General features: G+C 44.9%; 1 protein-coding gene across 4 annotated transcripts in view; it reads left to right on the plus strand.

The window, feature by feature from the left end:
• Positions 1-26,660, plus strand: part of NEDD4L (NEDD4 like E3 ubiquitin protein ligase) — a 945,521-nt gene that overhangs the window by 401,341 nt on the left and 517,520 nt on the right. For all 4 annotated transcript variants that reach the window (XM_069220149.1, XM_069220140.1, XM_069220132.1 and 1 more), the window contains exons 4-5: positions 9,840-9,878; positions 22,805-22,858. In XM_069220149.1, the coding sequence (XP_069076250.1) occupies positions 9,840-9,878; positions 22,805-22,858 (93 nt within the window). The remainder of the gene's footprint in view (positions 1-9,839; positions 9,879-22,804; positions 22,859-26,660) is intronic.

Genomic DNA, 26,660 nt, shown 5'->3' on the forward strand with positions numbered 1-26,660 from the left:
GAGTATTCCAGTGTAGTGGGCCCAGTCTGGCTTGATACCGCACGTCAGGACGGACATATAAATCCCACACCACGTACTATTGCTTTCTATGTGCAGAATTGAATACAAGGTTGACTTTGCTGCACCCCTGCCTTGCCCCCCACATACTTAGATTGCACTGACCCAGGCACACAGCATGGATTGGCCTTCTCCACTGCACTTAACTGTCCACTGTGCATAGTGGAGTCAAGGCGCCACACGTGCCAGTAGAAGAGACTGCATAAACCCCCTTTGGGTAGTAATTACCTCGCTTGGCTGCCCTTTTTGCAGGCCCCTACCAGTGACTGAGGGACTGTTTCTTCATGGACACTGTAGTGCCTTGTCTAGGTGCAACTCGGGGTCTGGAGAGCAGGCAGTATGACGGTCTACTCTCACAGGCACATCATCCACTTCCTGACAGGTTTTAAAGGAGTGGGCTCCACTTTGGGAGTGATTACTTCACCAGTCCTGACCTCCTGCGAGTGTGTCCCTACGCTGCCTCCGAGCACTGAGACTCAGTCAGCACAATCTACTATCTGCACTTTCTCCTGGCTCTCCATGCAGATCATGATGGTGTATACTTGATTTTGCTCTGTTGACAACTGTTTGGTGCATTGATAACTGTACTGTACAGGAACTGTGGTGACATATCTGCACCAAAACCAGCACAGACGCAGTTATTGCAAAGCCTTAGCAGGTGGGAAGCGCGCTTTTGGCTTAGGGCATGTCCAAACCATCTGACTGCACAGTAGACACCTTTATGATGGAGCTTTGAAACATTAGCTCCTCTATATGGAAAATTGAACCCAAGGCTGCTGAGGTGTCAGAGGTGAAATCTATACATGTGAACCTTGATTTGTTCCAAGCATTCCTTTCCTTTACTTGGCAGAGGAGAAAGTATCTGAACTAGAAAGGAGACTGGACTCTGCACTTGATTGGGGTCAGAAAACCTGACATATGTGACGTAAACGGACTTGTGAAAATGTTAGGTTTTATGGTATCCCTGCGAAAGCAGAAAAAGAAGACAAGCAGGTATACATGACCATCCTCATCCCCACATGCTGAATATCAAGTTTTCAGAACCCTGGGAAAGGCAGAGAGCTAATCAGATTCTCCATAGAAAATCAAGCAGCTCCAACATGCCCCACCCTGTGATAGTCTGACTCTTTCAACACCAACACACAAGAATCATACCCTAGGCTGTGCAAAAGAGAAATAGGCCCCTGGCTTTCAAGACCTCTCTAGACACTAGTACAAAAGGGAGTCATTTTCTGGCCCTGCCGCCCCATCGGAACCACTGTAATATTAAACCTGGAATGGTCAACCCTCCTGTGATGCTCATGTCTTATACATTAGGACCACCATATATGATAATCCATTGGGCATAGGGCTCTTGCTTACTGCTTTCTAGTCCACCAGTATGGAGGTATGTGCGCACGCTGAACTCGCCATAACAAATATCCAGTCTCTTCAGGCCAACAGTCTCTTTTCACTGTATGGACCCTCTGATGCTTTCTCAAAATAAGGCTGTTGATGTTCAGATAGTTAGCCTGCATAAGATGGGGGACACTCTTGCAATGAAGAAAGGCAAATCAAGATTGCCACTGAAGTCCAAACGGCCTGAGAGGTGCCTCACACTTGCTCCATTGTGCAGGTGACTGGGCTGGGTTCTTTCTTGGCGGGACATCGTGGACAGCATCGCACTGCATTATGCTATGGTGCCTGGTTCCTCAGTGGACATGTTTTCATGGTTCTAGGTATCAAGGATGCTGTTTGTTCCCTGTTAAGGTTATTTGAACTTCTCCTACTCACTACACTTTGTCCCGAACTTGTCTATGACAGTTCTCTGCTCCAGAAGCCATAACTGTCTGGTGACACTTCCCATTGGGTTGGGTTTGAGTGTAGGGACCTGGGGGCTCTTTGAGATAATACAAGGAAGTGAGTGCGTTATATCTTAAATTCTCTCTTACGCATCTTCCTCCGTCATCTTCCACTCACTTCTGTGTTTGGATTGATACCCTCCTGCATCCTTAATTCCTGAACACTCAACTGTGTGCCCCACAGCCCATATTTTTGTTTGCTGCAGGACATTTTGTCTGACTAAGCACTTCAGTACCATCCTACATTTTGGACTCCAGTCAACTGTGATTTTATTATAGGGCCTCTTCTGCCTTGTGTACAGAATAGATTGAGGCCTCAGATGAGTTATTATTAGTCTCTACTTTTTAGAGAAGTTCCCCCTGTGCATGCCCCCACCTTTTGCCCCAAATTGCTTCTGACAGGTTTCTTCTGGCCCCTGCTTACCCTTGCTCATTTGTGGTTACACTGTCGCTGATCTAGTGTGCTAGCCTTACTCTGGACACTTCTACTAATCTGTTGCCCCTTACATCTGCAGATATAGCCTCCTCATCTAGTTCTGTGACACTGAAAATATTTTTCATGAATGTTTTTTGCCTACACACTATCTGAGCCATCACTGCTGATCAGAGTACCAATGCCACATATGTGCCTTAGATTTAGGAAGTCCAGTTGTTACAGAGGGGCAGCTAAGCTGCAGTGTGAATTGGTAGGGCTTGTTATCAGTAGTAATTGTACAACTGGACCCGACTCCCAGTGTGAGGCGTTGACACGTAATTGCAGAAATTGGATCACTGTGCAGACCTAAAACATGTGAAAAGTCATTTTCTTTCTGTGCCGTGTTCTCACAGAACTTGCCTCTGCTAGATTGGTTGTAGGAGGCTTCTGTAATCTGATCCTTCCCTAGATAGAGGAAATCCTATTGACAGAAGTCATCATAATGATTGTGAATAATGCGAAAAGTGATGTTAGACCACAACCTAATCGGTGCATGGCGTCTCCTTTATCCTAAAGATGGAAATTACTCTTTCCACTCAAAACTGTGAGGCACATTGTTGCGGACTGACTGTTAGCCTGGATGGTTGCACTGTCACATGTTTGTTTCTCTCATGCTAGTGAGAAGTCCATTGAACTACAACTAAAATTCCGTATGGGCTGTACAGACTTCTCATCTATCTCACATAACCTGTTTGAGTGATGCAGGCCACAAAATACAGACTCTCTGACGAGAAGGTCAGCGCTGGGACACTTCTTCGAAGTGCCATGCACTTTACACATTGTTTATTATTTATTATTATTATTAAGGTGCTGACGTCAAACATTTGGGTGCCTAGGGAGGAGAATGGGGGAGTATGTCACTTAGACCCACATTTTGTGGGCTGCTGAAAACACAGCCTGGACTGGTCTCATGACTGGGGACTTAGCTGGGCAAGATTTAAAGTTGGTCGAGAGAACCAGATTTGAAAATTTAGTTTGATATCTCGTTACTGAATGTGCTCCGGTTAAACTTGTTCAATGCCACTATGAGTGCAGAGAAAACAGCTGGAGGCTTTTGACATTTTAGTTGTACCAGAATGAATCGCAGAGTGTAGTTGCAGCTGTTCGCAACCAACTGCTTGGACATGCTATTAGTACACCCAGTTGAGATCTCGGATGCCTTTGCCTCTTTTCCCTGCATAGCTCTGATGCAACTGATGTGATTGCAGAGACTGAATTTCTGGGGCATTGCTACCCTATCCCCCAACTCTCACACCTGAGAAGATATCAGATGTGATAGCATTTCTTCCCACATGTAAGGCTCCAGGGAAGGATGGATTCCTGAGTGAATTCTATAAAACTGAAAAGAAACGTCTAGTCCCCATGCTGCATGCAGTATTGAAGGAGGCACAGGCTATGGTCTCTGACATTTCATATCATTCCCTCTAAAGAAAGGGAAGGGCCCACTGGACTCCAATAGCTGTTGTCCCATATCTTTAATTAATGTAGATGTTCACATCTTGGCCTGTAGAGAGGCTGCCATAGGTCTCAGTTACATGAGTCCCAGGTGTGTTTTGTACCAGGCTGACATGCTTGAACCATCTGTGATGCTGGTCCACCTCTGTGGTGGGTATGAGGCAATCTGGGGAAGCACTGCTGGTCAATGGAGACACTAGATCTGCTTAAAGGCTTATTTTCAAAGCACAAATGAATTTACCAAAAGCCAATGACCCAGTTTAATTTCTTTTTTAATCCTGTCCAATTCCAATCAAAAGGGGTATGCCTGAAGGCTTCCAGCTTTTACTTGTAATCCTTCTTCCAGCACAAGAACCTTTGTCAGCTGCCTTTCACCACTGTGAAGCCATTGTGGGCATACTTCTGTGCCCCAGTCTGATTACATCGGGTCACCATCTTGCCAAGTGAGAAGGACTGGACCTGCAACTCTGAACACAGTACCCCAAAGTAGTCACACGGGTTGGTTGGCTGGCCTCCTGATCAGAAGCTCCAGGGATGAAACAGGCTTCCAACAACCTGGAATCCTGCACCTGGACTCTGTGAGTGCTGCCCTCAAGTGTTGCCATCCTGTCCTTGACCCTTGGAAGTGGGCCTAAAGGTGGTCTACTAGCCAGTCTGTGGACCCAGCAGTACCAATGCAACCTCTGTGCTGCGTGGCGCAACCCCAAGCAGAATCTTTGCATTGCCTCTGCTGCATTGACTTTACCAGCAAAAGGGCTTTGAATGCTCAAAGCATCCTCAGCAAGGGACCCCGCAATGCTCCGCAGCCAAGCTTTAAGATACTCTTGTTCGGCAGGCCTAAATGGGCCCCTGTATCCGGCCTGCTCCCCTTTGTGGTTGCCCGGACCTTGTCCCAGTTTTGTGCAACCAGATAACCACAGTTGGCCCTTTGTGCTTTTTGGTGCTATTTTCACTAAAATCTTTAAGGATTCATATCGCCAGTTCTACTGATTGGATTTTTCTTGTTTTGGTCTTGTTTTAAATATTAAAAATACTCCTTTTTTTCTGAATGGGTGTGGGATTTTTCTTGTGCTGTTTTTTCACTTTATTATTGCCTTAAGTGCTGCATAGATAAGTTAAACCTCTAAGTTAAACTTGCCACGGTGTGCCAAGGTATCCGGGTTGAGCACAGGTTAATTTGGGATTTGCTTGTGACTTCACGCTGACAAGGAATGCGGATGCTACTTAGGAAGAGTTTCACCCCCTCCCAACATGTAACCCAGATTCTTTCAAATAGGTTTTTATTTTCATGCCAGCATGCCCCTGTGACAAAATGCAGGAACCAAAATAAGTGGCAAATTGGTGAAAAGGTCCAGGTGGTTATTTAAGGGTATCATTTGTGGTGGAATATTTGATCATGTGCTGAATTTCATTTTTGTTGGCTTTGGGACTCTGGGCACTCTACAACTGCTGACCAGTGCTGAAGTGCAAGTGCTCTCTGTCTAAATGGTTTTGGTGATTGGTTTTTCCTTGTCGATCATATTTGATTTACTAGTAAGTCCCTAGTATAGTGCACCATGTGTGCCCAGGGCGTGTGAATCAAATGCTACTAGTGGACCTGCAGCACTGATTGTGCCACCCACATGAGTTGCCCTGTAAACGTCTCAGACCTGCCACTGCAGTGTCTGTGTGGGCAGCTTTAAACTGCCATTTCGACCTGACAAGTGCACCCACTTGCCAGGCCTAAACCTTCCCTTTTACTACATATAAGTCACCCCTAAGGTAAGCCCAAGATAGTCTCATGGTCAGAGTGCAGTGTATTTAAAAGGTAGGGCATGTACTGGTGAGTTGTACATGTCCTGATAGTGAAATACTGGTAAATTTGTTTTTCATTATTGCAAGGCCCCTCTCTTCCCCCATAGGGCAACATGGGGGTTGCCTTAAAATATCTTCAGTGTAATTCCCATTGGGAGCAGATAGAGACATGGAGTTTGGAGTCTCTGAACTCAGAATTTAAAAATACATCTTTCGGTGAAGTTGGTTTTTAAACTGTAAGTTTGAAATTGCCACTTTTATGAAGTGGGTATTTTCTTTTTTAACCATTTGTGCCTCTGCCTGGCTGTGGAATACACGCCTGGGTCAGGATGGCAGTTGGGCTGTTTGTGGATTCACTCTAGACAGTCACATAAAGGTGCCTGTGTTGTGCCCTGCGTATCCTGACAGGTCTTCCTGATCTAGTGCGGTGGGGAGGGGCTGATACTTGCACCTGAATAAGTCTGTGCCTGTCCTTAAACAAAGCAGTCTCCAACCTCCTGGAGTGTGTCTAGAGCCAGGGCAGGAAAGGAAGGGCACTACAAAGACTGTCATTAAAGCTTGCCTAGTTCAAAGACAGAAATAGGTAGAAGTACTGGACCTCACACCCCACAAAGTTAGAATCTTTCTGGACTGAAGACAGTTTGCCAGGACGAAGAGCTGGATTCTGTAGGGGGGACTGCCACTCTGCCTTCTGCTTTGCTGTGCTGGCTTGCTGTTTCTGTCCTGGGAGTGAAAGGGTCCACTTTGCTTTCTACGTCCTGCTTCCAAAGGTTCTCTAAGGGCTTTAACTAAGCTTTTCTCCTGATAGAAGTCTCAGGGACATCAAAGACTTCATCTGCCAGCACATGGGCTCTCTTGCTGAGAGTGAAAATCTTCTTCCTGGGCCTTTGGGAGTGAGTTCTGTGCAGGTAAGAAGAAACTAAGCACATCGACTCCAGAGCGACTTGGGAAACCGGTGCTGCTGTCCAACTCTATGCTGCTTCCTACACCAGAGTCATGGTCCCCGCTGAGTGCAAAGACCGTGACTGATGCCGCTGCAGCGCCTCCAAAGTCCCGCCACAGTGTGAGTCCAGAGCGATGTATCACAGACGTCCGTGGCACCCGGCTCTGACTCCACGCAGCATCTTTGGCCCTGTGGTGTGGTCCCAACACGGCAAAGTTGATGCCTTCGGTTTCGACAGGCTGGATTCATTGACCCCTGCCTTGTAACCATATGGAACAGACGCCTCACCTCCCCAGTTCCAGCTAGTGTTTCTAAGCGCTTTACTAAGATTTAACCTTTGAAAATGTGTATTTTTACTTGTGTATGTTGGATTTTTGTCATTTTGGTCTTGTTTTACTCAGATAAATATTGGCTATTTTTTCTAAACTGGTATGGAGTACTTTTGTGGGATTTTCACTTTGTTACTGTATATCCGTAAAAATACTTTACACATTGCCTCAGAGATAAACATGAATGCTTAAACCAAGCTACCAGGGGGGTGGGCAGGGGTTATCTTAGCTGTGTGGCTCCGTACCCTGGCTAGAGTGAGGGTCCCTACTTGGACTGGGCGCAAATCACTGTAAACTAGAGACCCCATTTCTAACAATTTGTGTGGGCCAGTTCCAGGTTGGGATACTTGTATCGTTAGATTTGCTGCTAGCTGAATGGTAGTTAAAATGGTCATGCCACAATACTGCAGATTCATGTATTGTATACACAGTTGCTTGGAACCACAAATGACTGTGGCCTTGCTGAACTCTCTGATCTGGAAGTATACTTCAACAAGTTACTTCTAGAGATCTAGTATCTGGACTCCATAATGTCCTTGTAAACACAATTGACCATGATCCCAAAAGGTAGTGGCAGGCGGCCATAGGGAAGTAGTACCCTGATGAGTATTGTTCCTTGAAACGCATAATCAGCTTCTGAGGCGAGTAAAGTTATGTCTCTGTCGATTGGTATAGCTCATTAATCACCTGTGAGTATTTCCAGGTGCTTGGCCATGTGTGTAGGTGTGTGCTCCCCTTGGCCTTTAATCAAAGAGCTAGGTCTTCAGCTTCTTGGGGAACTCGAGTGAGGAGGAGACACGGATGTGTTGAGGAATGTCATTGACCTTCTGCTCTGATTTTGTGGATGTGGAGTGTGTGTGCAAGTGAGAGTGAGGTAGGGCAAAGGTGTCTGGTAGGCTGGTGAAAGTGTATGAGTTCTTGTGTTGTATAGGGCTTTGTAAGTGTGCGTGAAATTTGAATTAGCTGCTCGTGTGATTGAGCAGCCAGTAAAGCTTCTTGAGGTGCAGCATGATAGCAGTGCAGCATGAGAGGTTGAGTATGACTCTTCCAGCAGCATTCTGGATTGTCTGGAGTCTGTGTAGGAGTTGTTTGGAGATTCCGGCATAGTATTACCTTAGTCCAACCTGCTGGTGATGAGTGCTTGCGTGATGGTCTGTCTGGTGTTATGTGGCAACCATTTGAAGATCTTTTGTGACATGTGAGGCATGTGAAAGCAGGAGCTGCTGTCTGCGTTGACTTGTGCCATCATGTTGAGCCTGTCATTTAGGATGATCTCTAAATTTCTTGTGTCATCTGTGTGTGGGGGTGTTGGTCCTTGCTCTGACGGCCACCAGATGGAGTCCCAGTAGGCGGTCTTTTTAATGAAGACCACTACTTCCTTGTCAGAGTTGAGCTTCAGGCAGTTGATTCACATCCAGTCTGCTACCATGGCCATGCAGTTGTTGAAGTTGGTTGTGATATAAGTTGTCTTGCCCGTCAGGGAGAAAGCTGAATTCCCTGTCCTTCAAAAATATTCTCTTTTTGGTACTAGACCATGAGAGATCACACAAAGCCAAACTACTCCCCCAGTCACGGAACTGGCACTGGGCTCCGCCAAGCTGTCATCTGTTACATGTTATGTGGCACTGCCCCACCTTGGGATACTATGGGGCAGATGTTGAAAGCCATTGAGATCACATTGCCTAACTCTGCACATCTCACTTCCTGCACGAATTTATAGATCTGCTGATTTTTCCAAATCTCAGGCGTAGAAGTGACCTTACTAGTGACAACCAGACTGTGTATTCTCCATCACTGCAGGAGCCTGATCGCTTGAACTTAATATTGCCTGTTGTTGAACCTGTTCAAGAGGGGCATAGGCCCCTTATTTACATAACTATTGATTGTTGATGGAGCAACTTGCGGACAGGCTCGACCTATGCCTATACATCCTTACACACACCGTCCTACTTTTACATACCCAGCCCCTGTCTATATCGTCAAATAGTGGGACCTCCTACATCCTGTGTTACTCCTTCTTAAGTGTCTGATGGAGACCGGGGTAACCCTCATTATTGTATATAAAGCTCATCCCTTGCTTGCCTTATCAGGCCCGTTTCTAATATCTCACGCCCTTTGCACCATGGTCCCTGCCTGTGAAGCTCCCTTCCAGTACACTGTGTTCAGCAGGGCTCGGCCATCCGCTGAAGTTTCGGCTGGACATCTGTTGACGTAGGGCTTTAATCAGAGCAGCAGAACGCCTGCCTATTACTCGTCCCCTTGCTGATGTTTGCAGGTGTGAGTTACGTTAATATAACGAGTTCCCTTTCATTCATTAGGACAGGAAAGTCCTCTCCATATAAGTATTGTACGAAGTTTACTTTAGTAGCCCTGCATGGTATCTTCCGCGCTCCGAAAGTACGTTAAAATAATGCCCGCGTTACGCCTGGGGCGTAGTAAGGATGACAGGGGCCCTAATGCAAGCGGGGAAAATGGCCATTCAAGCGCTCCCTCGCGTTCACAGTCCGCTGCCAGGACGTGGCGCTCTCTGCAGCGGCGTCTTGCGAAAAATCCTTGACTTTCGCCCCCGAGAGTGTTATGTGAGGCTTAACTGTGGAATGTTCCAGAGTCATCAGTAGGGGTTTCCTGCATAGGTCTCATATGACCCCTCTTTTGGAAAAAGATAGCTATTTTTAGCCAAAAATCTATTCTTAAACCTTCTGACGCACCAGAAATCTCCCAGGCAGAGGTCACCGAAGGGATGTGTTTTCAATCCATTGATCTGGGACGATTTTTTTTGTACAAGATAATGTCAAATTTAGACAGTTTGCAACTTTATTTTTAAAGATAATTGTTATTTAAGCTATTTTTAACAGTGAAAAATGTATCATGTATATGTAGAAGTAACGATTACCTATAAATTTCGTGCATTTTGTTAATTATAATATAAATATATTTTCTTTCAGACGCTGAATCCTAAATGGAATGAGGAGTTTTATTTTCGAGTAAGTTAAGCATTTCCTCATTTTTTCTCATTTGAGTAATTGATAGAACACCATCGTTATAAATTATAAAAACAGATTTTTGTAAATTTGCAAATTGCTTCAGAATAAGGATTAACGCAAAGCTGTGTACTGTTTAACTGTTATTAGGGAGTGCCTGCCATATAACACCAGTGATGATGCATATACTCTGTTTTTTGTTCCAAATTACATGATCTGTTTAGGGGTCCCGCTTCTCTGCTTGTCGCAAGGCGCCTGTATTGATCTCGATAACTTTAATTACTGGAATGAAAATCGCGTGCACCAACCTTGTTTTCTTCTGTTGCTTTAAGTGTGCGGGCAAATGAGACGAAAGGCTGCCTCCACCTGTGTACCGAGATAGGGGCGCTTGCAGCAAAGCATGGCATGCGATTTCTTACTGTCAGTTTTGTGGGGAATTCTCAAAAGAGCTTGTCGCCCTCCAAAAGGAGTAATTTCACGTACATTCGCCCACAGTTTTATCATTATTTTGTTTTAGACAGGGTACAAGTCGGGGGTACACGCGGGTGGACGGCGTCCTCCTCTATTTTCACAGGGGGCACGCTGTCCACCCTGCCAAAGAAGTTGGACCCCACTGTAAAATGCCGAACTTGTCCCGGTGTAATTTTCAGACACGTTGTCTGCTTTCTGATCCGAGCAACAGCGTGCAGGCTGCCAGGTTTGTTTTTGTTTAATTTCAGATTCAAGCTGGGCCCATTACAAAGGCCTAATTTAAAGGGCCATCAGGCCTCCTTTAGTTGGGGGCATCCTTGGCTCACACCTAGGTGCAAAATGCAGTGGAGTGCAAAGGCACACAGCTTGTCAGCACTTCACACCTAAGAGAAGCACACCTTTCACTTTGTTCAGTCTCTGAATATAAGCAATATACATTCAATGTGAGAATGTCGGATGAGTATGTCTATCCCAGTATTTACAGAAAATAATTTAAATACTATGTTTTCTTCTATTATAACACTACTGATCAAAATGGAGGGTATCAAAGTGCTTTATATCACACATACTCATTACATTGACAGTAAATCATACGCATTTGTACATCAGTGGTCAGGACACTTTTATACAAGTCAGTGAGGGTTAGAAGGTGTAGGAGTCACTTGTCCTCCAGAGGTCATTGCTCTATTTTAGAAGGATTACAATTTATGAAGTGCAAGTAACAAAAGTATCTCTGTTTTTAAAGCAGTAACCCACTTATCTACATCAAATAGTGGGGGGGGTAGAGCTTGCCAAGTAACAAGATGGCCGCGGGTTAACTCTGCTCCTGTGGCCGCTACACAATCCTAAATAATCCTGCAGCCCTACGAAGGCTTTGTAACCCAAAAAAGGCACAGCTGATACTGCTGATGAACTGCGGCAAGACGGGGAGCACAGTTCGCAGCTAGAATCGCGGCAGGGGAGCTGCAACAGAGACGATCTGTGGTGTGGAGGCGTTGCGCTTCCGCGGGCCCGGCGGTGGCTTTTACCTTGGGGTCCCATGCGGGGGATTGGGCCGGAAGAGTGACCAGCTTGTGGCCCCGGCTGCTGGGAGGGGGGTCACTGTGGAAGCTGGAGGCAGCTGTGGGGGGGTCCGCCTGTACCAAGAGGGGCAGCGACGGAGTAGACTGAGAGGCCCAGAATGTAAGGGGGCCATGCCCAGAAATAGCGGAAGGGTTCTCTGTGCCACGGACAGCAAGATGGGGAAGACAGATAAAATGCAAACAAAATTGCTGTTTGAGGCGCGGTAGACCCCTAGAAGCAGAGATGGGTGCAGAGAGGAGCTGGGAACCAGGAGTCAGATGCTGAACCTGAGCTGTGTCATATCCTAGCAGCAATGCAAAGTAGTTTAGCGACGATCAACAGTAAAATTGACTCTCCATCCTGTAGGATGGATAGAATGACTGAACGGCTGGATAAGCAGGTGGAGTGGACGAGGCTGAAGGCAGAATCTCCATGTTAGAGGACAACTGTAACTCCAGCTCATAGTTGCAGGTGCGGATGGACAAGACAGTGGCTGCACTGGGGGCGAAGGTTGAGGATCTCGAAGCCTGCTCTCACAGAAGCAATATATACGAGTGGTGGGCATAGCAGAATCGACGGCTATCGATAATATGGAACTTTTTGTGGAAAGACTTCTGATTAGACTACTAGGCCGAAAGACATTTTCAAACATTTTTGTAGTGGCATGTGCCCACCACTTGCTGGCTCCCAAACCACACCTGGGTGCACCGCCTCGCCAGGTGATAGCCAAACTACTGAATTACAGATGGGTGGGATTGGGGTAGATTATGGAACATTCAACATGCCAGTTGTGGGTTTGCTTGTTGTGGGAGGGGACGACATGCCAGTTGTGGATTTGCTTGTCGTGGGATGGGAGTGTGGGATTGGGAGTGTTTTGTTGTTTAATGTTGTTTCCGCCATACGATTATGGTCGGCACGATGTCTGATATTGCAGTGATTATTACAACACCTACACATTTCACATGGCGAGGGTTGAATCAGAACAGGGCACTGTTACTCAGCGCATGACCTTGAGGCTTCTGACATGGCATGTCAGAGGCCTCAACGATTACGGGAAGATGAGGACAGTCATCGCATATCTAAAATGCAATCATGTGGACATAGCCATTCTACAGGAAACCTATCTAGTCCCTAACATCCCAATGCTTACCACTTGCAGATTACAGGGCAGTTATGTGGCGGCAGGTTTTACTTCATAGTCCCACATAAACTGGAGCAAATCACTGATATTCCCTCTTACTTCTGCCACGACCCTGGTTCAGATTGAGTTTCCACTTGAGTGGATGGAGGATTCTGTCCGATATTTGGGGATTCAGCTGCATACAGATCCATCGGTGGTTTTACTGGAGAATTATGGCAGATTGATACAAAAGTTGTCAGAAGCAGTAAATAGGTGGATCAGACTTCCACTTTCCCTAATTGGGCGTATAGCCCTGATGAAGATTATGGTCCTACTGAGATTTCTTTTCCTTTGCCAAAATATTCCTATTCTGCTCCCGAATACAGTGTTCATGACGCTGAAATCGATGCTGGTTAGGTTGGCATGGGCTGGAAAACAACCCACAGTCAGATGGGATGTAGTTACCATATGACGGTGGGAGATATATTACGAAGTTGCAAGGGGTATGATAGCGTACAGTTGGATTCATGGCCCACACAATGCCCTGTATGCTTACATTGAGCGTGATGTATCAAAACCACACCAGCTACCACAGCAATTGTTTATTTCCCCCAAGAGAAGGCATAGTGTTACAGACTCGGTGAATACCATAGTAGATGCTTGGCATAAATTGACGAACAGGCAGGCATTTCCTCTGTTGTACTCCCCTCAGGTGAAGATAGAGTGGTGCAATTGGTTCCCGCCGAGCCAAGATAAAGGCTCAATAGGGGTATTCAGGAAGCTGGGACTTAACGAGGTTGGGGAGTTTTTTCGAGATGGTAGAATGCCAGCATGGGAAAAGTGCGCAGCAGGCACAGAGGTGAAGACCCCCCTCATGGAATATCAGAATTATAGAGCTCGCCCTCTCACTTGGGTGATAGAGGGGACATCGAGAACTAAATTAGTAACTAGATTATACGCTTTTGCACAAGAGGCTCGGACACCTGGAGCACTAAAGGCCAGAGTTGATTGGCAGAGAGACATAGGCAACACATTAACCGATAAGCAATGGCGTTACTGCTGCTCAGGCACAAACTATCTCCTTAAACGGGAGGCACAGATTGATCCATTTTAAATAGCTTAATAGAGTTTTACACCCCTGCCAGGTTACGGAAATATGGACTCCGGGATTCGGCTGAGTGCCCAAGATATGGGGCGGAGGAGGCAGACTTACAGCATGTGGCATGGGCCTGCCCAGGCATCCAAGAGTTCTGGTCAAATATATTTGCTGAGTTAGAGCAGATAACGGATAAAGCTCAGATCTACACCACTGTTAGCATTGTTAGGATATGATAGGGATGTGGGAAAGGAAGTCAGGAGGCTAGTTGCTATGGGAAGCGTTTTGTGGCGATGCGATGGGATAGAGGACCACTTCCTACACTGAGCAAATGGCATCGAGATATGGCCTATTGCAACACTCAAACTGATACGTATAATATAATTAACTTTCCCCGCCACAGCTCCGCCCCAAGAACTAATGGAGTCCTTATCAAATGTACTTGATTTGTAAGACGAAAGGGGAGGCAGAGGGTGGCAATTCTATGTAACCTCCATGTGCAGTTATTCGATCCACCATTGTCACACATAGGGGGACCCGAGAGGGGGCCGCGAGGAGGTGGAGGACGACTAAAGGTGATAAAAGGTAGATGACTGAGGTGACTTGCTAAATTGTGGATGGGTAACAAAACAGTATGAAATAATTTCTTCGCCTGTGAACTACAGAGAAGCTCTGGATAAGATTGCCATAATGGATTGTAATTGTACTAACTGCTGATATATGAGGTTTATGTGGAAGATCTGTTACTTGTATCCTATAATTCGGAATATTGTTGTTGGAATTACAAATAAAACGCAATTTTTTAAAAAGTACTATTTCCAAGTAATCCCAGTCCTAAGGGTAAAAAGATATACATATATCTAAGCTAGCAATGGATTTGTCTTGTTGCAACAGAGACCTCAACCAGGGAAATGGGTTCAAGCAATAGAGGTGTTGAACTCAGAAATGACCATATAGCTAACTTATATGGGCTTTCTGAATCTTGAACTAATGATATGGGTCAAAGGTAAGAAGCCCATACTGCTGTAGTTTTAAATCAAGAAACATGGAGCGGATTGTGAAGCACCACCACCAGAGAACCTGGGCAGCAGCATGTGGGTGTCTTCACCCAACAAGAAAGTCGCACAATGTTTTTTGTAAGACTCTTTGTAGATTTGCTGGTGGAACAACAACGGTCAGGGCTACCCTGCAAAAGAACTTCAAAAGTAAGTGCACATTCTAGACAAATTAATAGATAAAAGGATATTGGATCAAGAACCGTTCCCAGCAATACATATGCATTGAGAAAAGCAGCATGCCCTCCTTCAGGAAAAAAAGAAGGACCTTAAAAGATTGTTGCAGGAGAAACCATGTGCACATTAAAGGGACCACAGAAGGACCAGGGACACAGATTTCAAAATATACATCCAAGACTTAATTGAAACCCTACTAATCAGACTGGCTAGGGTTACATAAGGTGTCTGTTGACAACTAATGGAGTAAAAGCTTTCAAGGACATCCTAATAATGTTGCATTTCTTCAAAGATATAAAAACGTGAGCAAGGTAAGGGGTGACAAATAATACAGTGGGTCCCAAGTGCGGATCTCACCCCCTTTATTGGGAAAAAAAGGTTTCAGACCTGTTAAAGTGTCCAGAGGAAGGAGGCGGCACTCTGCAGATGTGGTTACCCTTTCTGTGTCCTTTTCACTTGGAATGGAAAGCAGGACACACCTTATTCCCTTACCAAGGTGTTTAAGGTTTTTGGTCTGAAGGAGGTTGGTGTGAGCAGAAAAGAGGAAGGACAGCCACTCAAATGCCTAATCCAACAGATAAGAGCCTTAGCAGTTGAAGGAGACATCTGTTGGATGAGAGAAAGATGCACAATGGACATGAAGCAACCTTGAGACCTACAAGCCAATCAGAGAGGAGAAAGAAGAGCAAGAACTGACAAGAGAGCTATTCTCACATCTAGCCTTTGGTGGCCTGGTAGATGCAGGGCTACATCAGCAAGTGTTCGTGACAGTTACAATTGTCAGGCAGAGGTGATCTTGTCGGGCAGGAAGATGGATTACCCGATGACTCCACTGCCTTTCACTTTGTTGTTGCAATCACTAGCACAACTTGACTTGCTCATCAGGCGAGTGAAACTGGAGCGAGAGTTACTATGTGTGCAGATGACATCCAGATGCCTCTGGACCCTGTTCCCTCCAGTGCCACGCTTCTGAAGGAGCTTGATTGATATCAGACAGTGGAACGTCAGGGGCCATGGCACTGACCTCCGATATTGGAGGGCCTGAAGAGCAACACCCTCTAAGTGATCCAATGTAACTAGTCAGTATCGACAGGAGGCAATGAAGATAAATGTTATCATGCTGTCCAGAGCAGCTAAGACAACCCTTCAAAGCTGGCTGGCCCGTATGATTTCTTGGGTGGTGGGGATAGTGGCGAATATAATGGCAGTGCTGCTCAAAATCTTCTTTACATTTGAGTTCACTTCCTTGCAAGCGGTGAAGGAGAACAGTCATAAAATCCAGGAGCTGTGCAATTCATACTGTGGACAGGAAAGAGGACAATGTTGGGCTTGGCATGAAGCACGGTATATACTAAGATGTTTGGAGGGTACTCTGAAAGGCCACAATATTCAGTGTTATTATCAAGCAAAGCAGCACTGGTTTATGGTGGAGGAGGAGATGGAGAAAGCTGTAGCTTTATGGACCACAACTTGTCCGATCGTCCACAATAGGGATGCCCTGGGTTCCCAAGGGAGTGGGACACACGCATTTGTATTGTTCTCGGATTACCTCCACCACTACTGAGTTTGTACCATTCACTGGGAAGAGGAGTGAGTCTGACAAGTTAACATTCTCCCTTTACTACATGACTGCGGAGGGATGCCCTGTATACTTGGAAGGTCACGGCCTAGGTTAGACTGGGGTACTTACTTTCTTGGAGGAAGCATGAAACATTTTTAGAACTACAGACCGAGTTCCATCTCACATAACCTGCTGCATTCAAGCATGTGGAGCATGCCAAGGAAACTGAGCCTGAAAGTTGTTTTTTTTAAGTCACGTGGTGGAATATTGCAGAGGAGTAGCTTTTGAAGGCGAACACGTTTGTGCTTTTCCAACTTGTACAAGGATTTGTGCAAAGGGAACTTGGGACCTAAAAGCGATTCCACAGCTGTTGTAAAGAACCCTGACAAACCGTAACATAGGGTCCAGGGAAAGTAGAGCCGACAGGAGCGGGCAGCGTCGCCTGATGGCAGTCGTACCTTAAATCCCAGTGTTAGATGTACACTCCTATACCAAGCCATCGGTTAATAACGCGGTCTGATAATTACGCTTTACACCATTAAGCATGTAAGGCTAAAATAGTGTTATCTTGTGGAAACAAGCGAAAAGAGGGTACAGTGTTTAGTCTACGTGTACCTAACCTATCTTTAATTTAATACAGCACATGATCATTAACAGCTTCATAAGTATCTCTTTACACTGCACCACCCACAGACACACAAATGCAGAAAGCTTAAAAAAACTCTTGCGCTGCGTGTTCTCTGTAGGCACCGGAAGTGATACCGCAGGCAAGAGACTGGGCAACAACAAGATTTTTGTTGTTGTTTTTCAGAGAAAAGTCACCTAAATAAGAAAAATGCTGTCATGCACCACCCTATTAGCATTTTGTGTTTTAGGGTGCATTGCACTTGCTGTACTTGTGAAGGTGAAATATAATTGTATTTAGAAGGTGCAAGGCATAGCTGATGGCGGGTGTTAACCTTGCTTCCTTTGTTACATATGTAAACAAGCATTTGCAATGCACTAGCATTTCTCAGAGTTACAGCTATTAGCAGTTGTAAACTTCCAACCGTATTTTTCTTTCTACATTGAAATAAAAAAAACTGCACGATCGCGCTGCTACAGTTCACTCGTAATGAAACCTATCAGCAAAAGTGCAATTATCTACGTAACCGGCAAAAGTGCAATTAACTATGTAACATTGTTGATGTTATGCAAAGCGCTCAACTTCTGCCAAGCGGGATTGTGCTGCGAACAAAGAATAAAAAGTAGTCCACAAACCAGATGGGAAACAGCGAGCCTTGCATGGTTTCAGTACTTGGTCGCTGCGCTCGAGGAGGGCTAACCACCGGAAAAAGGCATGACGTATGCGTGCCTTCCACTAATGAAAGAAAGCAGATTTTAACAGGCAAGCCCATGAACCAATGAAAGATAACTGACATGACGTGAACGGGGCTCAGATCCCTTTTCTGACTCCTAAAGCGTCTCGCAAGCGCATGCGACGCAAGCTCGACCCTAAAAACTGATGGGCGCATCGCCAGTGTTGTCAAGGAATGGTGGAGGCTTGAGAAATTATAGACTTCTGAATTAGAATGTGAATTAATAGAAATGCCACCATGATTGAACTCCAGTAGAGGTACTGATGTCTGTCTAATTCTGAAACATAGAAATCTAATGTAGCTCTTCGTGCCACACCATATGCCCACCACTCTGCAGTAGAGTGTCTAAGATAATGTGGCACAATATACACACTTTGGTGCTACACAACATACCCATTGTGCCATAAATTGAAAAGTCTGAGGCACAAAAATGCCCCACCATACCGCTGCATTTGACATATTTTGTTCAGCCCACAGACGATGGTAATTCTATTTCCATGTATTTTTCTGTTCTTTCAAGAGAATAAGACCGCGTTATTGTCCTAGATTGTGTCCATCATTGTGCTGGGAGCTGTGTCCACCAGGGAAAGGGAGCCATGGAATGTACTGACCAGTGGGAAATAGGACATGCCTACAGTTGACTTTGTATTCATGCTCTTCCCGTACTGCCTTTCAATAGAAATTGAACACATCATGTTAGTAAACTGGGTGTAACCAGCAGACCACCCTCTTATTGGTATATGCCAGTACACAGTGTTACATTAAGTTTCAAATAAGCTATTTCCTTGTCACTCAGATAACGCACTTAAGAAATCAATACAAATAAAGTAAGTCTCTGATCCAGACTTAGATAATGATGCTTGTCCGACCTCCACCCGGGTCCCTACAAAACAACCTATTAACATAATAAAAGTGACATAGCAATCATTTGTATATACCTCCCGAGCTACACTGTAAGTAGAAAGGTAAAAAATAGCGGAAAACATGCTGGCCGCAGCCTGTGTCTAGCAGTTGCATGAAATTCATCACGGGCTCATTCCAGTTTCTTCCTATGGGCGTCGCCATAAACTTAATGTATAATTTCTTATGCACTTCAGATCCCGTGCCTCTCGACACTGTGATGCCTGGGAGAATCCACCACAGGCCCTGTAAAAGACAGGCATGCTAGCATTTAAGTTGTAAATTATTTGCTTGTACTTTGCCACTTGGTGCATTTCACAGAGCCAGATTTCAACAGTGGGAATTTGCATAGATTTTAATGGTAAAGCGTGGCCAGCTGTGCAACAGCCATGGTCGTGGCAAACCATCTACTGACCTGATTGTGGGGTGAACACTGAAAATGGTACTGTGCCTTGTAATAATACAGCCGGCCCTGGTCAGGCTCCCTGCAGGCCAGAGTTGTTTTTCATGTCTCTCTAGATATCGTCGCAGGATGATATCAACTAATAACATTACCAGACTATGTGGACTATGACACTATGTGGGTAATCACATCTCCAGCATTGAGTGGGGAGAGATATTGCCATCTGTGTAGTATCCTGACTTTACTGTGGCTTCCCACAAATGTTTCTCATGGTTAAGAAATAATTCAGGGCATTCCTCATCATTGTACTCCTTCGATTGTCTGTTGGACCATCATCCTCTAACTTGTAACATTGTTGGTTGTAAAAAAAAAACTCCATCTATGGGTATGTTGTACAACCCCGATACTGTTCCTTTATACATCCTTCCTACTTTCAGGCAGTTTAGGAGGTGAGATCGCAAGTATTGCTGGTGCCGGACCTAGACCTATAGACAGACAATGTGAGAGTTGCCTATATATCCAGGCATGGGTCCTATGAACAGTAAAGGTGGATGTGTTTCAGCAGATGTCAGCACTTGCCATCCCTCAACAGCTGATATCCCGTCACCATGCCTCCTAGCCTGGTTCACGGCCCTCAGTGCGGAATTGGCTCTTTTCCCACAAAGGATCGCCAGTGAGGATGTACTTTTAGTCTTTAAGAGATGATGTGCTTTTCACCATGTTTAAGAAGGGGCTCGTAGGACTGGGTGGGCCTTCATAACTATGTGATTTTCTTTCAAGTAGAGGGTAAGAAGATCTCCCATACCCTTTAGCATTCTGTTTTCTTTCTGAACCCATCTATGCTTATCAAAGGTGTCAGGAATTAAAGACGGACCGGGGCTAATTAGAACGATATCCAGCCGTAGACCACCGATGTCTGTATTGGCATAGAGCTTGTCCATTTTCAGCCTAATCCCCCACCCTCATTCCCTCTCCAAACACAAACTGTTTTATCGTGAGTTAGTTCCAAAAACTTTTCTTTAGGTATGCATAGAGTTAACATTACAAAAATGTAGTTGATCCGGGGTGCCGTATGCATCTTGATGACTTGTGTCCTTGCCCAATAGTGATAAATTGAGGGCTGTCCATTTCCTGATATCATGTTTTAATTTAGACAGTAATCATTGAGTTTCAGTGTTTCACAGCAAGGCAAGTTGTGAATAGGTAGATGCTCATTTCTTTGTGATAGGGAAAATATTGCCCATTGTGCATATCTTCATTCACATCTTATTGAAGAGAATTGTCAGGACTTGAAAATGTGTGCACACTTGTCCTCAAAGGTGCCTGGCAATTAAGGTGGTGTGCAAAGAGGAATCTTCCTTTCTTTGTTCAGGCAGAGCAATCAGCGGGGCTTGTTTTAGTAGTATGAGGTGTGTTTATTCTTTGCCATTTGGAGGGGCTGATTGCCAGTGATGGAGTGATGGAGTGAGGACAGACACACTCTCTTGCTGCTGTCACATCCTTCATGAATAGCTGGAGTCCTCTGTCTGTAGGCACCACCTTTAATCCATCGCTGGTAAACGCTGGCAGATGTTTAGGAGGGTGTGTGAGCACTGAAGGTGACGGCGGTTTCGATTTTAGTCAGCTGTGTGGTGGTGGGTAGGATGATGACATGCAGACGTACAAGGTTTATTAGAAGGTGGGGCTGGTGGCTTGGGTGGGACTCTCACTCCACCCCCCAGCTAGGGTTGCCACCTTTACAAGAGAAAAATACCGGCCATTTACAGTTGTTTTAAGAGTCTGTAAGTCCCGGATGGGATACTAAATTGGACTTTAATCAAAATGGTATGTATTAATTGGTAAATTGACTTCTCTGCCTTTGTTTAATTAATAGTCAGGGATCATTAACGCGGCTCTAGAACACATTTAAAGGTGCTTTCTGCTTATATTTACTGGTTGAAATTTGTACAGATGAGGGCTAAAAATACCGGCCTTAGGTTATTTTTCTTATTTTTGTACCAGCTGGACATCAAAAAAACGGTGGTGCTTTTAGAAAACCGGTCAGGTGGCAACCCTACAGCCCAGCCCGCCTCTGCGCCACGCAGCAACAAAGCTAAAGCTTCCCTCCTGAGTTGGGCCCTGTCACTATCTGCCCGAAAGAAAGCAGCCACTGTGCGCCTGCTCTGTATCGAAATAAACCATCATTTCCAGTGGGACAAATCAGACGCACCTGCAGTCCTCTGTTCCACATCCACAAAACCCACTGCGCTGCCCTCTCACCCTGATAGCGTAAGCAAGCGTCTGGAATCCCCGAAAGGAAACCAAGCAAGGATCTCTGCAGTCAGCAGCTTTAGTCATGGGCAGTGGTTGTCTCAGGCCTTATATTATAGACATTTGGGACTTTTCTTTTACTCCCCACTGCATCTTTTTTTAAATGGACAGGTATGCAAAGCAACTGCTTCAATGTGGCACATACGCGTGAGCGACACAGAATGTACATTATTAAAAAAAAAAAAAAAGATAATCACCCTCCATAGCAGACTCAAAAAATCGCCTCAGAAGTGCATTAAAAAAGTATGGGAACTGTGACATCACATGCAGTGGGGGCGGGGTCAAAGGCGTGGCAAATAAAAACCAAAATATTCTGTACTTTTTTTTTCAGTCTTTCATCTTCAGCTTACTCCAGATAAAATATAGCTTAAGTGAAAATAAATGCAAGTTAAGTTAATCAGTGGGACATGCACCACTGTGTACTATATGAAACCTCTATTAGTTAATATACTGCGAAGTCTGTGTGTACAACAAAAAAGCCACGGAACTGAATCCTAGTTTGTGCAGGGTAGAATAATGACTTGTGTATGTTCAGTGCTATGTGGTCCCAGTCTGTGAAGGTTAGCACTATGAACATTGAGCTCGTTATTTTAAACTTGTAATTACACATAGTATGAAGGGTTGCTACAAAATGTGTTAAAATAAAAAAAAGAGTTCCCGAAAAATAGAACTTAGTAATACCTAGGCTGTATGTAGTGCAATTTTTTAATAACTGCCCTTTAAAATCACACACTTCACAGCTCAGCTGGATTAAAGTTGGCTTCCAAGCACCCTTTACATTTGCAGATTAACCCATTGTTCATATTTACATTTGCTTCAGGGAAGCAGGCACTCTGGCAAGAAAGCTTGTGTAGCTGTATGCTACTCCCCCAGTTTCACAGCACAGGAGACTGCCTGCCTTGTACCTCTGCTGAAGCATTTCCGTAATTGGATTTAATGCTCCTGGGACTGTTGTCTTTTCACAAAACGTAGGGTAAGTGTTTTATTTAAGATATGGGCATGTCGTGCCCCTCAGATCCCCTCAAACTAGACTACTGTATTATGTGAAGTGGATCTGAGGAGGTGTGGAGTGTCGTAAACTCACGTGGGTAGTGTATTCTGTGTTGTGTGCCTGGTTTCTGCCCTGTCATGGTGCACTAGGCTTTTGCTGCCCACTGACTGTCAATCACGTGTTTAGGCCCACCAGCTCAAGAGGGCTGCGTTGGGAACTTTTGCCCATCCTTATGTTCAGCTTGTTGATCAGACCAAACCGATTGCAAGCTAAAGGCACGCAGGCCGTTCAGACAGCAGGAGCAGCTCTACAACATGATGACCTACGCGGGCTTGAAATGTTTCTCTTTGAATAAGATGTTGGGTTGCTGTGGTAACGATTTGCTCATCATAATGACACTCAGTTCTCTTGTGTGTTTCTTGCAGGTTAATCCAAGCAACCACAGATTGTTGTTCGAAGTTTTTGATGAAAACAGATTGGTGAGTGGACAGCACATTTTGCAGCACGTCGAGACATGTCGTATTCTCGAATAATTGTACTCCAAGCTTCTCAGTGACGCCTGAGAAGAGTGTTAACTAGTCAGAGCTGTGGCTTGTCTCTTTCCTGCTTTGCATCAGTGTGTCTTTGTGGCAGTATCAGCAGAGCGCCACACCTTTATTTTACACATCCTTTTCTTCCAGTCCCTTGGTTGAGCGAAGCGCTTGCCCTCCCCATGCCCATTCAGTCTTTTCCTAACCATATTTACAACTTTGCTGTAGTTGTACAGCTCTGATGAACAGCTTGAAGTGCAGCTATTGGTCGGATGAGGCTCATTGATGATGGGTTCTGCCCATTGGTGGCCTGTTTTCTTACATGTACTTGTTTTTAGCACCTTACTGTTGTACTTAGTGCCTACCTGTTTACATGGGCTTCATGTAGGTACTAAACTGATTCCCAGAAGTTCACCTCTGGTCTCTTTGAATGGACAGACATTAAGCACTTGTCTAGTCCGGCCTAAGCTTGTGAAGACCTTGATATCCTACAACCGGCGGCCACTTGTCACCTAGCGCAAAGCCTGACACTTTACTTTTGAATAAGCGACTAGTTCATGTTTCATACCTTAAACCCTGAGACAATCTCTCTCCATTGTGTGTTGTGTTCATAAAGCCAGCCGTATGATATTGTGCTGAAGGCAGCGGCTTAATGCGAAGAAACAGTATAGTTAGCAGATGGCTAAGAACACATGACAAATACTCCAGTGAGGACACAATGATGACTTTCCTATTGATTTGTCCATTGCTTGCCACCAGAAGGCACCAGGAAATGAAGAACCCCTCATAATAGGGAAAAAGGTAGTCAGGTGCTACTTTTGCTTCAGTTGTGGGCTGATTTGTCCTCATTTCTCAAAGTGCATAGACCGTATGCTGGGTCACTTAGTGGCTTTTGTTACATTCTCATGTCTTCATCCAGAATGATACGCGATATCGTTCTTCATCAAAGGAAAGTTTATTTCGTAAGTACAATCTGTATTAAACCCCTGACCCAGCTCCGTCCTTCCTAACCGCCTTCTGTCTCCTCATGCTCTCTCTCTCTCCTGACTTCCCGTTACCGGGATACCGCTAGATTCTATTCTCCTAACATTCTCTTCTTAAAGCCCTATTACCACTACACTACAACATAACAGCTTTCTCTCCAGGTCATTCATCCCCTCTGCAGCACCCAATAACACCCCTCTTTCCCAACTATGTATTGGCCCACTGTTAATCTTTATTCAGGCAGTTGTATCCCTGCTTTCAATAGGATGACATAGGGTTTAACGGAGATATTTCTCAAGTGAGTTAAAGCTTTGTATGCACTCCATTATCTCTCTACCGGATTATTATGTGGTGGGCCCAGCAACCTACATATTTTTTTGTTTTTATTGCCTTGGACAATCAGTAGTCTGCATGAACAGCAAAATAAGGTACAGCTCGATTTTGTTACCCTTGATTGATGTACAGTTTGTATACAGCATTAAAGGTTTTGCCCTTTATCACCATTAGCAGTTAGACATAAAGAAAGACCTCTCCAGGCAAAGATTAAGTACCAGTGCTTTAAACTGTGTTTTATGCAGTTTCTTTCCATTTCTTCTTTCTCTTTATTTCGTACAATGTTTATGATTTGAGTAGTTGGAGAGTATTTTTCCATTGACGTAATTGGAGAAGAAAGACCACAACCATTACGTTTTTATTCTTGGGGGCATCTGGGGGAAGTTCTGTAACCTTCTGGCCTCTCTCTCTCTGGTACCAGTGGAGAACTCCTGAGGCTAGGCTTTTTTGGGAGTGACGGATCCTGACCCCACACATTTGTTTGTCCAGTTGCCCAGTTTCTGTAGTCTTTCATCTTACCAAACCTATGCCATTATAGAGAGTTACAAATCAGGGTGCTTGGTTCGACCACAAACTATCTTTGAAATACCATAATTCTTAAATTGTTACAGAAATACCAACATCCAGCTCATACTGCTGAGAAAGGTACTTTTTTTTTATTTTATTTTTTACTTCAGCTGAATAATAAGGTTCAGCTAAAAAAAAATAAAAAAAAATGCTGTGTTACTGCTGTGCTCAGACTGCTGTATTAAGTGTATATTGGCACTCCACCAAAGAGATCTGGAAAATCCTAATAGGTCAACAAGCAATGAAATTCTGCTTAAACAAATATTTCCACGTTACCCCAGCCCTAAAGATGCCCCAGCTCAACAAATAGTTACATTTAATTTGTTGTGTGCACTAATCAATCCTTTCAAGGCAGTGGTCCTATCTGACTCATTAGCTTGACCTTTTCACCCTCCAGAAATAGCAGCCTGGGTCCAATCAGTGTTCCCTGATAAAGGAGGAAGAATTCAGGTAACTGTTGTGACTGCTTGGACCTTCTCTTGTGAGCCCTTTGCAAAATTTGCATTCTTCAATAAAGCAATGGAGACTATGCTGTTATGAGAAACCTGCAGCCCTCAAGCATATGTATCTGGGCCTCTTCCCCCCCCTTCTGAAACCAAGCCCCTACCTTTATATAACATTGCTTTTTATTTCGCAACCATGAGTATTATGAATGTGAACTTCTGACAAACTCCTTCACCTACTTAAGGCAGATAATTTACTGTCTCACCCCTTCCGTTCATGGTCTATAAAGTGACCTTGTTGTCCTTTGTTTACCCTGTATCACGTGTTTCCCTATAGAACTTCTCTCGGTGGCACATCTCTTGCACATCTCTTGCACAAAAGGAGCCGTGTGAATGACAAATGGTTCACTTGCTCTGATTAAACATAGAGACTTCAAATCTATGGATATTGTGTGTGTGTGGGGGTGGTGTTTGTGTTCACGCACAATCTCCTAGAAAACAGTAACATGGACTGTATTGTATATATGGTCTGGCTGCATTGAATTTAGTTGAAGGTACAACCTAACTTCAGACAAGTCATAATTTGACCTATTGAATCGGCGTTCCCCCGATTTTGTAGTTCAGAGCTCTTGTGTGTGTGTGTGTGTTTTCTTGAATGCCAAGCTTCTGTGCTTTCTACCCTCGTTCTGTACACCCTCAGCACGCCAACGTACCCTCCACTCACAGACCCACAGTTTCTATTTTTTAAATTCCGCAGGTAATCCGGGATCTTGGACAAGATTTGTAGACAGTAATTCCATTTCTCTAAAATATATGTATTATACAATGTTATTAGGTGGGTGGTGGTGACTGATCGAAGAAAGGCATGCGTACAATTAAGGACCTGGCAGAGGGTAAGCTATTTCCTAAGGCGGTGCTGTTGAAACCTTGAGGTAGAAATAGCAGCAGGCGATAGTCTCTGGGAGAGGATATTCCGGGCGCCGCGGCCTTCCTTATCGTGAAGAAATACTCTTGGTGACGGAGGCACTTCAGTAGCCTGAAAGCGCACGGAATGCTATGTCCTTGTGATGGAGGACCCAAGAAAAGGGCAGTGTAACGGCGCTGGTGCTTGTTCAACCAAAACCTGCTCCAGCTAAGCTTGTCTTGGGAGCTGCATTAGTTCCACCAAGCACCGGAGAAGTACATGAACTCGTTTATACAAGACTCAAAGGCCGCTAACATGAAACAGCGCCTCGAAGTTAAAGCTACTCTGTGTGTACTTGTGCCTGCATCTCTCCGTAGAATAGCATCTACTCAGCCTCTCAGAAGGGGCGGTACCCTCCCCGCCCGGGGCAGACATGCTTCTTCCAGCGGAGGAATGCAGTAAACGCTGTCCGCACCTGTGCTCGCTCAGGCCCCTCGCTCTGTTGCTGCTGTTTTTCTAG

This window comes from Pleurodeles waltl, chromosome 1_1 (genome assembly GCF_031143425.1).
Source record: "Pleurodeles waltl isolate 20211129_DDA chromosome 1_1, aPleWal1.hap1.20221129, whole genome shotgun sequence".
NCBI classification, from domain to species: domain Eukaryota; kingdom Metazoa; phylum Chordata; class Amphibia; order Caudata; family Salamandridae; genus Pleurodeles; species Pleurodeles waltl.